Genomic DNA, 15836 nt, shown 5'->3' on the forward strand with positions numbered 1-15836 from the left:
ACAGATGAATGGATAAAGAAGGTGTGCCACATATATACAATGGAATAGTACTCAGCCATAAAAAGGAATGAAATAGAGTTATTTGAAGTGTGGTGGATGGACCTAGAGGCTTTCATACAGAGTGAAGTAAGTCAGAAAGAGAAAAACAAATACCGTATGCTAACACATAAAATATGGAATCTAAAATTAAAAAAAAAGGAAAAAAAAAGGTTCTGATGAACCTAGGGGCCGGACAGGAATAACGATGCAGATGTAGAGAATGGACTTGAGAACATGGAGCGGGTGAAGGGTAAGCTGGGACCAAGTGAGAGAGTGGCATGGACATATATACACTACCAAATGTAAAACAGATAGCTAGTAGGAAGCAGCCACATAGCAAAGGGAGATCAGCTTGGTGCTTTGTGTCCACCTAGAGGGGTGGGATGCGGAGGGTGGGAAGGAGATGCAAGAGGGAGGAGATAAGGGGATATATGTATACATATAGCTGATTCACTTTGTTATACAGCAGAAACTAACACAACATTGTAAAGCAATTATACTCCAATAAAGATGTTTACAAAAAAAAAAAGCCAGGGTCATATAAGGTACCATGGGGGAAAAAGAAAAGAAATAAGATCATAAAGCTTTCCTTGTTTTGAATTGAAATGTAGAGTTTTTTCTTCCCCTCTCATAAAGATGTGTTTCTATTGTGCGGCTACCATGTAGCCAAAGCTCAGAGATGTCCCGACACCCTGCATTTACCGTGTGTGTGTGTGTGTAAGGTTAATTCAGGTGGCTTAATATGAAACCAAAATGCCTAGTCCTACATTCAACTTCAGAAGTGCTGATTTTAATTTTGTGGTGCAGAAATAAGGCCAAGTAAATAGGCAAAAAGTAGACCTAAAAATGGCTTTAACTTACTAATCCACTACATCTTTGACAGCAATTTTAGATAAAAATGGTCCAGAGGACAAAGTGCTTAATTAATGATGAGAAAATGATTCCTTCAAGTCCCATATTAAAGAGTTCTCCCTGCAGTAATGATTTGCCCAGACTTTTATTCATGCAAAAGTGACGGCTACTTCTTGCTTCTGTCCCCTTCATTCCAGTATTGTTCACTCTGCATTTCTGTGAGTCGGGAAATTGTGCGCTGAAATGCAAAGATTTCCTCTTCTCCAGTAAACATGGCGAGTCCTTCTGCTGAGTCCTGGTTACCAAAAAACAAAACAAAACAACAACCTAGCACCAATTAAAACCCCCACAACTAAAAATTTAAAGAACTAAGTACAGGCTTTAAAAAATACTTTTTGGGTTTATATTACAAAATATTCTATAAATTTTTTTCATATACAATTTCTTAAATTAGACTAGAGAATCAGCTAATTTAAACCAATAATCAATAAACAGAACAAATTACCAGGGAGAAAACGTCAGATGAATAATTAAAGCTGAAACAACACCCCAAAATCCAAATAAGAAAATTTTTGCTCAGATGAAAGTTCTCTACAAAATCTAACGGAAGGACATTCCAGACAGAAAAGGAATTTTTTCTCAAAAAGTGCACACCAGAAATAAGTAACAGAAAAACCAAGAAGTTCTGGTATGTCAGGACGAGGCTGAGACCCTCTCCTGAAGCTCCGCAGACGGGGCCACATTCCTGAGGGGAGGCCTGAAGATCGTGCCTGGGAGCTTACTTCGGGAAGGTCAGAGCTGCTTTTGCTCTTGAGCTGCTGGGACACTTGATCCTCCCATGTAGCAGGTGAGCTGGGGAGCCCCCTGTGAGGCCAGTAAACATCCTGGGACTGGTGATTCCAACACCAGCCTGTGGCCAGAAGTGAATGTTGAATTTTTGTCTCTTTCCTTAGGGGTTTTTCAGAGAAAAGTTCTGGATTCCTAAGTCCAAGTTACTGACCTACTGTAAAACTGCATCACCCTATGGTCACGTGCCCTGATTTCTTCATGATTATTAGCCCCAAGTGCTTAGCTTACTTTGCCCTGTATCTGAACCCTGATCAGAAGAAAAATTTTAAAGCCAATGATTTAAAGGACTTTAGGACTGAGATCATGTAGCCCCTTAAGTGTATTCTTCCAAATTGTTGAAGACTTTATTTGGATGTATCACTCCTAGAGAAATGGGATCATAAGCAGCTATTTATTTCTACATGTAGATTTAAATAATCATATTTTGAAAGTTAACTTTTTAAAGAATTATTGGCCTCATTTTCCCAGATTCCTGAGAATGCATAATTTCTACTCAGGTCAATAAGGAACTGTCTCCTCATTCCAAATAGCCTTTTACCACTGGGGTTGAAAGAATGGGGCTGGCCTCATTCTGGGGGTGAATGTTTATAGTTTTAAATTTTTGAATAATATTTCAATTGCCTACAGTTGAGAAATATACCCTGTAACATTCATACAGAAGAAGGAAATGCAAAGTCACTTCTGCTTGGCTTGGGGTGAAGCACCAGACCCCAAGCTCCAGGAGAACTAGGCCAGCATAGGCTGGTTCCCAACAGAGTGTCCCCAGAGCCTGGCACCCACAGGTGTTCCACGAATGTCTACAGAATGGGGGTTAGGAGATGAAGCATGGATTTCTTTTAAAGCAAGGGCCTTGCCAGGCACTTCATAGTCCTGGAACAGCCAGTTCACATGGTTGGATACTGTATCATGCACTCTACAAATCCAGCAGACATGAAGAAGGATATCCAGAAAAGGCAGCATGGTGTAGCAGAATGCAGAATGAGCCCAGAACCAAAGACGGTGCCTGGATCCAGCTCTGGCCTGCCATTAGTCAGTGGTGTAACCGCAGGCCCATTAGTCCACCTCCCTGGACTTTGTTTTTATCATATGCAAAAATGATCACAAAGATTCCTTCCACTCTAAAGCTGTAATTCTCTACATTTAGTGATGCTGAGGATACGTCTGCTATACTGGCTTTAGAAGAGAGCAGCAAATCAGTGGTTAAATACATACTGCATTCCTTCTTCAAAATGTAGCCATGCATCAAACCAAAAACAATTAAGCTGTTTTATAATAAAAAGAGATTATGTTAATATCGCCTACCTGGCTCAGCCCCAAATCATCCATCAGTATTCTGCTTTGCTCCAACTCACTGTCATGATGTTCATACAAAAATAAGCTTGATACGGGAGTTGATGCAGAGCAAATTATGCGCACCTGAAACAGAGGAAAACGAGTAAATGGTGTTACTCCTTACCTTTCACAAGTTGAAGGTAAAAACAAATTTCTCATAAAAATCTGTTTGTCATAACAGGGAGCTTGGATTTTTGCTTTTAAAATGTTCATATTTGTTCTAACAGTTTGAGTCTCTTTAAAGTGATATATATATATTTTAAATGGTTTTAAATATATGCAGCAAAACTGGTACTTCGTGAAAATACACTTTTATGAGTTTATAGAATGCGTATTTACAAAAGAACAATAATGCCTTGAACGCCTCTCTTTCAATCTAAGTAACAGTCTTAACTTTATTTCTACTTCTACACATTTTCTCCAAGTCCTATCTTTATTTTGGAAAGAAAAATATTTTAAAGCTTCAATCTATGACATTTTTTTTCCTATTTCATTAATCTGTTTTTCTAATTAGAGATTTTAGCTAATTATCCTGAAGTTATCCTAAATTATCCTAAAGCTACTAAAAATTTCATTAATCTCCATGCTTAAACATCTAAAAAAAAAGCATAAGCAAAATGTGGCTGTCAAAGTTTCAAAACTGGCAGGACCCATTTACACTGTATCTTCTTCATGAATAAAAATCTTGCATAAATAAGTGAATACAGCATTTCTTTTAAAAAATAATTATATGGAAATCTCTCTTTTTTAAAATTTATTTTTGGCTGTGTTAGGTCTTTCTTGCTGCGCACGGGCTTTCTCTAGTTGCGGCGAGTGGGGGCTACTCTTCGTGTGGTGCGCAGACTTCTCATTGTGGTGGCTTCTCGTTATGGCACACGGGCTTAGCTGCTCTGCGGCATGTGGGATCTTCCCGGACCAGGGCTCGAACCAGTGTCACCTGCATTGGCAGGCAGATTCTTAACCACTGCACCACCAGGGAAGCCTCAGCATTTCTTTAAGGTGGATTTCAATATTTGGAAAACTTTTTTCCTATTTCTGGAATAGCTCTGAAATGTAAATAGACAAACCACATAACCCATATTCAGATAGCCTAGGATCACAGATGTTTCCAATTGTATTTTTGAAACAAAATACTTTTTAAAAAAGCCTCTTGACCATGTCCATATTTTTTCTTATAGTTTGAGTCTCTTTAAAGTGATATTTTTAAACTGCATAGTACTTTACAAATATTTCCACACAGCTTATACCACCCTCTGAAGTAGGGAACAAAGGTTTTATTGGGCAACCTGGGGCCTGGAGAGGTCTCAACTTGTGCTACCACTCCAGACCTTCCAGTTCTAAGTTCAGTGGTTTTTCCATTACAACTGAGGTTGACATTTTTACCTGACTGTTTGGAGCCCATCTCTGTGTGCATCAAAGATGCTCCCCAGATGCACCGTTACCACTTCGCTGCATAGGTGACTGCTAAGTTCAGTGCACTGCTACTCTACTTATACCCTGAGTTTCCAGAACCTACATTTATTTCAGCATCCTGCCAGACATCCTTCAAAAAGACTAAGCTTGACATTAATATTTCTTGATTATATCATAGTGTTTGAGTGTACATATGTGATCATATATCAGAAACAGCTTTTTTATCTTTATAAATTTTATTTCCACTAGTTTATATACAAAACATACTCTTCTTGATGTTTAAGGAGACCTGAATTTGTTTTCAGGATTCACAGCCATCCTTTTAAAATCATTATTTAAGTAAATATGCTGATACTTTAAAATAATGTATTGATGTTTGGGACTAGTCTTTCTATATCCAAATAGCCTTCTACCTCCTCTTATAAATTATTTAAATCACAAATGACACTTTTTTCATTACTCAGATGGGAATGCCCTTATTTCACAGGTACATCTAGAATACATTCTAGAACAATGTCTGTTTAATGCTCCCAATTTCTGAAATAATTTCGACTATGCTTTAAAAAACAGTATAAACTCCAAATGTGTAATTTAGTTAAAGCAAATGTTAGGAGAGTAGTTCTGATATTTCATCATATTGCCAGATAAATCTTTTTGTCTAACGAAGAAGTGAAACAGTGGGGGGAGGTAGGATCAGGGGGTGGGACTAAGGGGTGGGGACCATAAGCTTTCTTTAAGGTATTCCTAGCTGAAAGATTAAAAAAAAATAAGAGTTTATCAATCCTCCTGTCTAAGAACCACCCACCAATGCCCCTCTCCCACTTTCTTCTTGAAGCACTGCCCTCTAAAAACAGAGTGCCACCTCCAGGTGGTTTATTCTGGACTCCACGCGATTATTTCAGAGCAGAGTCTCTGGATGAGTGACCCAGAAGGAGACAAGTGACAGGACTTGACCCCTAAGCTCTGGTGTTCTCAGCTTCCTGCCTCTGCTGACTCCCTGCTCGCACAACCCCTGGAAGCATGTGGCAGATTTTGATCGTGCTCACTAAGGCAGGCTGCCCTCGGCGTTGCACCAGAGCCACGTTGGCTGCCCTTCATGCTCAGGCCCATCACAGGGCCTTTGCTGCAAACTCGCCACCCTGGTGAGGGCTTTTCACTCTGCACTTTGAGCTTGGCCATCACATCTCAGTGTTTGTAAGCAGCACTTGAGGAGCTGGTGAACAAGCAGGCTCCAGGCCCCATCCTTGGTCCTCATTTGCTGGTGGCGGGGGGGTAGGCTCTGGAATCCGGATCTTAAGTAGCTCAGATGATTCTGGTGCAGCTGGTCCTCAGCAGGACTTTCCATGCCCACCCCCATGTCCCACACAAAGATCAGTTTACACTCCCCCTGTACTCTCACAGCACCAACTCCCCTCTCTTTCCAAGAGAACATCCCAGTGAGGACTTTACACTCAGTTCTGTGCACGTTTCATTAGTGTTTCTTCAGCACTAGACTATCAGCTCCATGAAGGCAGGCACCGTGTCTGGCTTTGCTTGTCACTGAATTAGCACTGTGCTTGGCATGATAAATGTTGTTGAATGAATGAATAAAGGAAACATTAAAAATCTCACCTCTCCCTCCCAGCAGATTCTGGTACTTTCTCCTCCCCTCAAAGTCCCTTCAATTTTAGAATCACTGCTCTATCTCTTTCTGTGCAAGGAATAAGGAGGAAAAATTGCACCTAACAGTGAAACAATATTTTACTCTAATTTGAAGTGGTACTTATACTTTACTGTAAATATATATTTATAGGTATATACTATTAATCCTGGCTCACCTTCATTGAAAGCTTACTGTACGCCACACGATGTTCTAACTACTTTACATGCTCACGTACCTCACAACAATCTTATGAGGTAAATACCATTATTGCCTCTTTTGCTAAAGAAGGCAATTCAAGTTCAAGAGGTTAAGCTGGTCTTCAAGGTATTCAGCCTGGTCCCAGGGCCTACTCCTTAACCACTAGGCAATACTGCCTCTGATGAAGGGACAAAGGCTCTGCAATTCATGCTAAAACACCTGGATTTTTCTTTTTTTAGAGAGAGATGACAGGTACTGGGATTTCTGGGTCAGAGGGAGAGAAAACTAATACTGAGGAGGGCACTTTAGTCATTCATTCATTCATTTTGTTCATTCATTATTTTATCAGTCCAATAATTTATTCATGCAACAAGTATTTATTGAGCACTCAATCTAGGCAAGGCATTGTGCTGTGCATCCTCATAGACAGAGCATATGATATGTCTGGTTGAATGAAGGATTTGGTAATATAGCAGACTGTCTTATGATGGGATTTTTTTTTTTTTTTTTTTTTTTTTTGCGGTACGCGGGCCTCTCACTGTTGTGGCCCCTCCCGTTGCGGAGCGCAGGCTCCGGACGCGCAGGCTCAGCGGCCATGGCTCACGGGCCCAGCCGCTCCGCGGCACGTGGGATCCTCCACGGACCGAGGCACGAACCCGTGTCCCCTGCATCGGCAGGCGGACTCCCAACCACTGCGCCACCAGGGAAGCCCGGGATTTTTAATATAGCCCTATTACTATTACTGCTACTACCAATAGTACTTATACAGCATTCAGCTTGTGCCAAGTGTTGTTTTAAATGGTTTACCTGTATTAGTTTATTTTGTCCTCACAACAGTTCTCTGAAGTAAATACTATTATTATCTCCAATTTGCAGATGAAGAAACAGGTACAGAGAAGTGAAGTAAGTGGTAGACCAAGATTCCAGCCCAGATAATTTCGCTCCACAGTCCAAAATGTTTAGTTCTGAGAAAATGTACCAGATCCTTACCTTGAAATCATAAAAGTTATCAATGAGAGTTATGAATCTCCGAGCTTGGGTCCTCTTTGCCAGGGTAAATTGTGGAATGTTTCGTAAAAATACTGTATCAAAATTCTTTGACAGTTCCAAATAGTCACTGGCTCCAAGTGGCTATAATTAAAATGAAATAAAGAATAGAAAATTGAAATAAGCCAATTCTGGTTGAAAACATCTCTTTTTCTTGTCATGGTGTGATCTAGGTGGTAGCTTTGGGGTAACTTGACCAAACGGGGCAGTTTTCAGAGTAGGCTGAGGACAGAGTTCACTATACTGTAACAGTGCTGTAAACAAGTAAGAGAGAAGGCAAGACCTTGGTGGGAAGTGAAAGAATAACTCTGGCCGCCTCCGCTAGTATCTTGTAGGCCCCCATCCTAAACCCGGTCTTTACTCTTTTTATTTATACGACATGACTTTCAACACATCCTAACAAATCCTTCCTACGACTCAACTGCAAACTGTCACTACTGGTAAATAGAGCTGTCTTATCATGGCAGTTGAATATTATGTCACCATTTTGAAATAAAGACTATGCTCCAGCATGAAAAGCATCAGAAAATATTTTTCGTTTAATTTGAGGTACAATTACTCAAGTACAATGTAGTAAACACTGCTAACCTCTGTAAGGAATACCAGAGGGTTTGCATGACCAGAAGTAGACCAAGACCTGAAGCATAACGTGGTGCAGCTGCTACCTCTACACACGAGGAGGATGCAGCACTCAGGGTCCACAAAACCATTCACAAAGGTGCCACCTACAGATGTAAAGTGCTTGCTCCTGAAATGGGAAGTTAACTCACGACAGTTATAAAAACGACTAGCGAACACTCTTTGGGGTTAGGCACACTCCCAGTAGAGTCACTTCTCATTTTAAGTTGTGTGTGGATGACTGTGCCCTGTGAGCAGGAACCAGGAGCAGGGCCAGGAGAGTGTTTCTGGCCCTGCGAGAATGTGGAGGAGACTAGCAGGCCAGGAGCTGCCTCTGGAAGCTCCTGGATCCCAACAACTGATCCTCAATTTCCGGCAGAATTCATTAATGCTTCTCCCTGTTCAAAAATGTCTCCCTCACTGGGGTGGTAATTGGCATTAAAACTCCTGCTTTCAGAAATGTAGACAGGGCTATGTTCCTGGGAGAATCAGGGAATTGCAAGGAAGGGGAGAGTCATTCTCACCTTAGAGTCCATCCATTTAAGGCCACCACTATCCTAATGAGCAGCTAAAATCAGTTATATTCAGAAAACTTCTAGTGGAGGTGTGGGGAGGTAAGAGTGAACCGGAGAGTGAAGCTCTGGGGAGGTGGTTCCCTCAAGAACAGCAGTTCCAAGAAGGATGCAGTAACTACGAGCCTAGGGCAGAAGGGCACAACACCAGAGAGAGAGCACAAAGAATGACATGATGCCTTTGAAATCTGCTTAGAGAGGCCCCTTCCCCCCCTCCCCTCTCACCAACCAAATAACAAATGGGGCCAGAAAAGAGATGACCTTGCCTTTTCCATTTCCCTTCCCTGGCTGGACAGCCTCTACCTCCAGACCCAGTGCCTGACCTTAGCTGAGACTCCCTGCTCACCTCAGCCATAGGGGCTTGAATGTGCATGTGGTTTATTTTGGTCTAACCTTGACTCTGTTATGAGGAAACACTGCTGTCAAGCTTGATGTGGACCAGGAGGGTGTGTTAACAGAGCAGCTCGGAACAAGGGCTCTAAACAGCCCTGGTTTTAATCCTCAGTCTGTAACTTATGAATGGTGTGTCTTTAGCAAGTAACCTAATCTTTCTGTTTCTTAGTTTTCCCATCTGTAAAATGAGAATTGTTTCCTATCTCACAGCATTGTGAGGATTAAACAAAATAATGCATGCAAAGCATTTTACACAGTGCCTGGAACATACATTACCACTCAACCCACTTTAGCTGCTTTTTATTTTTATTATTTTGAGCTCAAATGATTAGGCTCAGCACAAATGAGTTGAAGGTGTGAAGAAATGTCATTCTCAATAGGACCAGGTAGCGTTGCTCTACCCCCCGACTACATCCTAAACCCTAAATCGGCCTTCGTGCATTTGCCTGTCCTCAGAGTCACAGCAGGGACCAGATGAGACTGTGGAATCCCATGTAATGAAAACAATTCCCGAAAGGGGGAGGGGGAAGGTAATATACAGTGTCTTCCTGTAAAAAGGAGAACTCATACAATAAGACACTCATGCTCTGAGGGTGACACACACTACTTTTCTGAGATCAGTTAGAATTTAGCATCTCATCTTTTGTAAATCAGAAATTATATGTAAAAAAAAAATGTAAAACCTCACCTTAGGTATGTAGTTACGTATAATTAAGCTCACTCTTTATGCATGGATATGATTTCTATCAGTATAACTACATGCCCAAGGAAAATCATTATCAGAAGTGCACTGAAGTGCCTAGGGCAGCTGAAAATCAGAATTCTGCCCACTCAGCTATTTTTACAAATTATATACCTTTGTCAGTAGGCTCTGCATTTGCCATTATACTGGCAAATATCCCTTTCCTTCATATCCCTCATACAATTATGTGCTCATTCATGTAAAGAAACCTAAGCTTAATATAGTTATCTATCTCCTTTAAGAACAACAGTCATCGGGGGAAGTTGTTTAATGGGTACAGAATTTCAGTTTGGGATGATGAGAAAGTTCTAGAGATGGAGAGTTGTGATGGTTGCACAGCATGTGAGTATAATTAATGTCATTGACATGTACACTTTAAAAATGATTAAAGTGATAAGTTTTATGTTATATATTATTTTACCACAATAAAAAAATAGTCATTAAATAAAGGAGAGCTTATTAATTGCCAAAGAAATCCCAATTTAGGCTATGAAGAGAGTACTATCACCTTTTTCTTTAAAAATATGAAAAAGAATGAAATGTATTAATCAAAGAAGGAAGTCTTTTCCCCAAAGAAATCAGCTCCAAAAAGATTAATTTAAAACATAAAGTTTTAAAAAATATATATTTAAAGAGTCTGTTTTCTCATCCTGGCTTCGATGTTGAAGTGTCTAAGAAGTGACACTCAACAAACTTCCCCAGGATTGAATCTGGGGAGAGATGGGGGTTTCTTATTAGTTAGAAACACTATTTTTCATTAATTAAATAAGTTAAATAGTTGTGAGAGAAAATACCATAAAGACTTTGGAATTATGGTCTGTCACGTCTAGTATGTGACCTTGAGCAAGTCTTTCTGAACTTCCATTTCCTCATCTGTAAAAGAGGGATCATAACTTGTCTCATAGGTTTGTCCCAAGGATTTGGTGCATTGATTGCACGTAAAATCTTACAACAGTGGTGGTTACACAGCAAGTGACCAATAAATGTTAGTTCTTAACTTACAGAGTTCATGTGAGAAGTAAAATGATTTATGCATAGTATGCTGTTTGGCATACAACACTTAATAAATAATAGCTATTCTTTTATTAACTATTAAATAACCTTTTCCTCAGCTCACAAAGCCAGGCAAGTGAACAGTTCAACAGTCCAGTCTGACTCTGCCTTTGCACTCAGGAGGTAAGAGCCACTCCCTCTGGTCCTTCCTGTCTGTGGTCCACCAAAATATCTGCCCTCCTGGCACCTCAGCCCTCCATGAAGTCATATGTAAATGACAAAAATAGCATATGTCTCAGGCCCTCTCCTTCCCACATCTTGTGGTAATAACACGAGCACCAGGGTGTGTGGTAAAGCCCCAGGACCACATAATGAACAGCCCCTAACCCAGTACATGTCACACAGGAAGTGTTTAATATTTATTGAATGCATTAGTGAGTATATGAATAAAATACAACATAGCCTGGGGAGCAGGCCTACTCCTTCTTTTATACCCATTTGTCACCAAAGTAATTGAAACACCTACCAAAAAATCCCACTTTTTCTTAGTTGGACCAAATTCCTCACTCCCCAGGTAAGCCTTTGTTGTATATCCTAGAAAACACATGTAGGAACATTCTAGAAAAGATATAGACCATAATGTTAACAATGGTTATCTTTGCATAGTGGAATGAAAGATTAATTTTGTTTCTTTGTTATACTTTTTGGACTTTTTTTCCCCAGTGAACTTGTGTTACTTTTTTTTTTTTTTTTTTTTTTGCGGCACGCGGGCCTCTCACTATTGTGGCCTCTCCCGTTGCGGAGCACAGGCTCCGGACGCGCAGGCTCAGCAGCCATGGCTCACGGGCCCAGCCACTCCGCGGCATGTGGGATCCTCCCGGCCCGGGGCACGAACCCGTATTCCCTGCATCGGCAGGCAGACTCCCAACCACTGCGCCACCAGGGAAGCCCCTTTCCTAACTCTTGGTAAAATCAGTTGTGTGGGGGTTTTTTCAGTCTTTCTGATGGCTAAAATTGCTAACTTTACTGGCTACTAATGAAGTTGAGCACATTTTGTATATTTATTGACTATTTAGATATTAGATATATTTCAAAATTAAATACGAATTTTTTTTTTTTTTTTTTGTGGTACGCGGGCCTCTCACTGTTGTGGCCTCTCCCGTTGCGGAGCGCAGGCTCCGGACGCGCAGGCTCAGCGGCCATGGATCACGGGCCCAGCCGCTCCACGGCATGTGGGATCTTCCCGGACCGGGGCACGAACCCGTGTCCCCTGCATCGGCAGGCAGACTCTCAACCACTGCCCCACCAGGGAAGCCCACTTGTGTTACTTTTGAATAGCAAAAACAATAATGCTTTTTTTGGAGATCATTTTTATACCGGGCATCTTATCATTTATGCCTCACCTGTGTGAGATCATAGTATCGGTTTTGTCATGGACATTTCTCTTTTTATCCCTAAGCTTTCTTAATCTATAGAAGTAGGATTTTTTTCAGGGACATTTAAAAAAAGAAATCATAAGCTGAATGCGTGTGTTCTCCTTTAAAGTTTGACAAAGGAAAACGGATTTGATATTTGGGATGAAATCTGACTTTGGTTGTATAGTTACATTCAGCTAATGTTTCTTCACACCAGGGAGACAAGGGGGAGGGAGGGGACGGGATGAATGGCAGCATTCCCAAATAGTTCATGTTCAGCCCTCATGGCCGAGCACCAGAGTTCCCAGATCAAAGGCCTAGTAATGTCAAAATGCAAGTCTTTGCCTTTAACAGTTGTTGTTTTGTGTGTATCAGTAAAGAGTTCACCCTGTATATTACAAAGAGGAGAGACATATATGGACCTCAGAAATGGTCCTGAGATTAGACAGTGGATGATGTTAATTGTGCATCTTTTCTTTAAAGGAATGAATTGGAATCTAGATTCGTCTTTGCAGACCAACTTTCTATAATCAAAAATAACTTGCATATACTTATTGCTACCCTTTGAAGAAAATGAGTGGTGAAAAATAATTTAAAATAAAGATCGACATTTCTATGCTTACCACAATTAAACTTGATGCTTACCACAATTAAAATAATTAAAATTCACTGCAAAATTTGTTTTCTCCAGGAAATTATGCTATATACACAATGAGATCTGTACATGAATTGGAAATTAAAAATTGCTTATATAAAATTAAAAATCAATAGTATACAATATTTACAGCTTGTTAGCGCAGGCTGATATGCTCCCATTGATATCGTGTCTTAATCTGAGCAATTTTTCTCCACGTGAGCTTGAGGACCAGCACGTTGTGTTTCTTTTTTCATAATTGTCAGACAATATCCAGTCCATCTGCACGTGTTTATTACCTCTGCTCCATTTTCTCTCTCTCTCTCTTCCCCTTTTGCTCCTCTAAATGAACCTAAGTTAAACTTCATCATCTCCATTTCTTTTATCCTTTCCTTCATATTTTCTTTTTTTCACTTCTTCATGATTCATTTTGGATAATTTCCTCTGACCTATATTTTACTCCACCATGTTTCTCCCTAGCTGTGTTTTATCTGCTCTTAAACTCATCCATTGAGTTCTTAACTTTGGTTATACACTTTACAGTTCTGGAAATTCTACTGGTTCTTTTTCAAAGTTGATATCTCACTTTTTATATTTTCTAGATGCCTACACTTAAATTTCCAAGTCTATCTTTCTTTTTAAATCTCTTTGAATATGTAAGCTTAGTTGTTTAAAATATGAACTCATAATTCCAATATCTGGTGTTTTAATTTTATTGTCTTGTCTCCTCATATGTTTAGTTAACTTTGTGTACTGTAGTTTTTCTTTGAAAAAAAAAACACTTGTAGAAAGAATTTCAAGTTCAAGGCTTCAAAGTATTCTGAGCTACTTGGCTCACACAAAGTTTGACTGAAGTCCACAGAGAGCTGGTTTACTTCGGGCTCACTCTTATTCCTAGAGTGCAATCCTTTAGGGCTCCAACCAAAGTGGAGAGCAGTTTACTAGGTCCCCCACCTTTGGCTGGCCCTAGTCTCTGTTTTTTGTCTCACTACCCAACTAGGCTGCCAAAAGCAAGTTCAGTTCAGCTCAACTTGTTTTTTAAAAGAAGACTGCTAGTGCTCACCAATATCTATGTTTTCTTCATTTTCCTGGGCACACAGCTAGATTACATTTAGGTGTGGCCGTGTGATCAAATTCAGGCCAGTGGAATGCAACAGAAGGTGATATGCATCACTTCTAGATCTGGCCCATAAATACTGCCCACACAGACTCCTCACTTCCTTTACTCATCTCCTGGTTGAAAAGAGAGGGCTCTGAGGACTTAAAGGAGGGTGGAGGCACAACAGGGATGAAGCCTGGATCCATGAGGGACCACATGGAGCAGTTTCCTGGCCAACCTGCAATGGACGGTGATATGAGCAAGAAACACATGTTTATTTGTTAAGCCTCTGAGATTTGGGGGTTGTCTGTTTCCACAGTTAGCCTATCCTAATACTTAATTCATCCAACTTCTTTCATTGTCCTAACTACAAGGTTGGTGCAAATTACTGACAAAGAGTCCACAATTATTGGAAGTGGATGGCTTCCTAACACTTCCTGTATGAACAAGGATTCTTATTCACATAAGATGGTAACTATCAAAAGTTTCTCTTCAAATTTTCTTCAGATTATCATTAAAATTTTTTAAATCAGGAACTGCATTTAGCCATTTCCAACATCAAATGTGATTCTTTTTTTTTTTTTTTTTTTTTTTTTTTGCGGTATGCGGGCCTCTCACTGCTGTGGCCTCTCCCGTTGTGGAGCACAGGCTCCGGACGCGCAGGCTCAGCGGCCATGGCTCATGGGCCCAGCCGCTCCGCGGCATATGGGATCCTCCCAGACCGGGGCACGAACCCGTGTCCCCTGCATCGGCAGGCGGATTCTCAACCACTGCGCCACCAGGGAAGCCCCAAATGTGATTCTTAAAAAGCTATATTCATAGTTAACTTTTCTCATTACAAATTTGAAAAGATTTTATTTGACAGTTTTGTTCAAATTCAGTGTTTGACATACTTAAAACATCTTTGTAAATTTATTCTTCTTCTCATGATTATATAATATACAGAAATATAATAAATGTTTTCACCAAACCATATATAGATGCTGCCAAATCATATTATATAGCCCAGTGTGCCAAGGTATCACCAATGGTATCATTTTTGATGTGTGACATCTTGATCACTATGACCAAGAAGCTGATACTAATGCTTCCACAGGACCACTCACCCCCTCACTTTCAGTAGCATTCAGTATTTAAAGGTGTCTGGGGCATTCAAATGCATTAACTAAAAAATTCTCTGTAAGATTATGATAATTTAAAATTCATTTAAAATATTTTTGGAGAAATGAAGAATGTCTACGTGGGGTAGTCTGATTACAATTATGGCTCCGATTATTCTTGCCTCCTTGTCTACACCCTTTGGATTGTGACTTTCCAGCTGTAGCATGAAGACATGGAGTCTATCTGCACAACTCTATAATCTGGGCTGGACTTGTAATTTATCACAGCCAATAGAATGAGGCAAAAGTGACAAATTTCCAGTTGTGAGCTTAGGTCTCAAGAGGCTTTGCCTGCTTCTGCTCACTCTGTTGCAGCACCTAGGCTGGCCTGCTAGAAGAGGAAGGGACAGAGGAGAGCCAATTGTCTAAGCTGAGAAAGTATCTCAGGCCAGCCTACAGCCAGCCAGCCCCCCAAACAGATGAGAGAGCCCAACCAAGATCAGCAAGGCTGAGTGCTGATGCATAAGTGAGCCCAAAATAGATCAAAACAATTTCCCAACTGACTTCCCAACTTCCTAGCTGACTAGAGAGTGATAATATATGCTTATTTTTTTTAAGCCACTGAATTTGGGGTGATTTGCTGAAATACTATACTTGCTACAGAGAGATTTACTAAGAAAAGCCCATGTTTTAGAAGTCATTAGCAAGTCCAGCACATGTAGAAAAAATATGACCTAGCTTTTATAGCAAAAGATTGGTTTTACACTAAAAATAGAACTACTCATACGACCCAGCAATCCCACTACTGGGCATATACCCTAAGAAAACCATAATTCAAAAAGAGTCATGTACCACAATGTTCATTGCAGCACTATTTACAATAGCCAGGACATGGAAG

General features: G+C 40.4%; 1 protein-coding gene across 4 annotated transcripts in view; it reads right to left on the minus strand.

Annotated features, from left to right (window-relative positions):
• Positions 1-928: 928 nt before the first annotated feature.
• AFG1L (AFG1 like ATPase) overlaps positions 929-15836 on the minus strand; it is a 229431-nt gene continuing 214523 nt past the window's right edge. For 3 of the 4 annotated variants that reach the window (XM_055087584.1, XM_024115555.3, XM_024115554.3), the window contains 3 exons: positions 7316-7456; positions 3043-3156; positions 929-1186 (listed from right to left, as the gene is read on the minus strand). In XM_055087584.1, the coding sequence (XP_054943559.1) occupies positions 1058-1186; positions 3043-3156; positions 7316-7456 (384 nt within the window). In that variant the 3' untranslated portion in view covers positions 929-1057. Of the gene's footprint in view, positions 1187-3042; positions 3157-7315; positions 7457-8388; positions 8689-15836 lie in introns of those variants that run through there. The other variant, XM_028494589.2, reaches the window with a different exon arrangement.

Source organism: Physeter macrocephalus, chromosome 10 (genome assembly GCF_002837175.3).
Source record: "Physeter macrocephalus isolate SW-GA chromosome 10, ASM283717v5, whole genome shotgun sequence".
In the NCBI taxonomy this organism is placed as follows: domain Eukaryota; kingdom Metazoa; phylum Chordata; class Mammalia; order Artiodactyla; family Physeteridae; genus Physeter; species Physeter macrocephalus.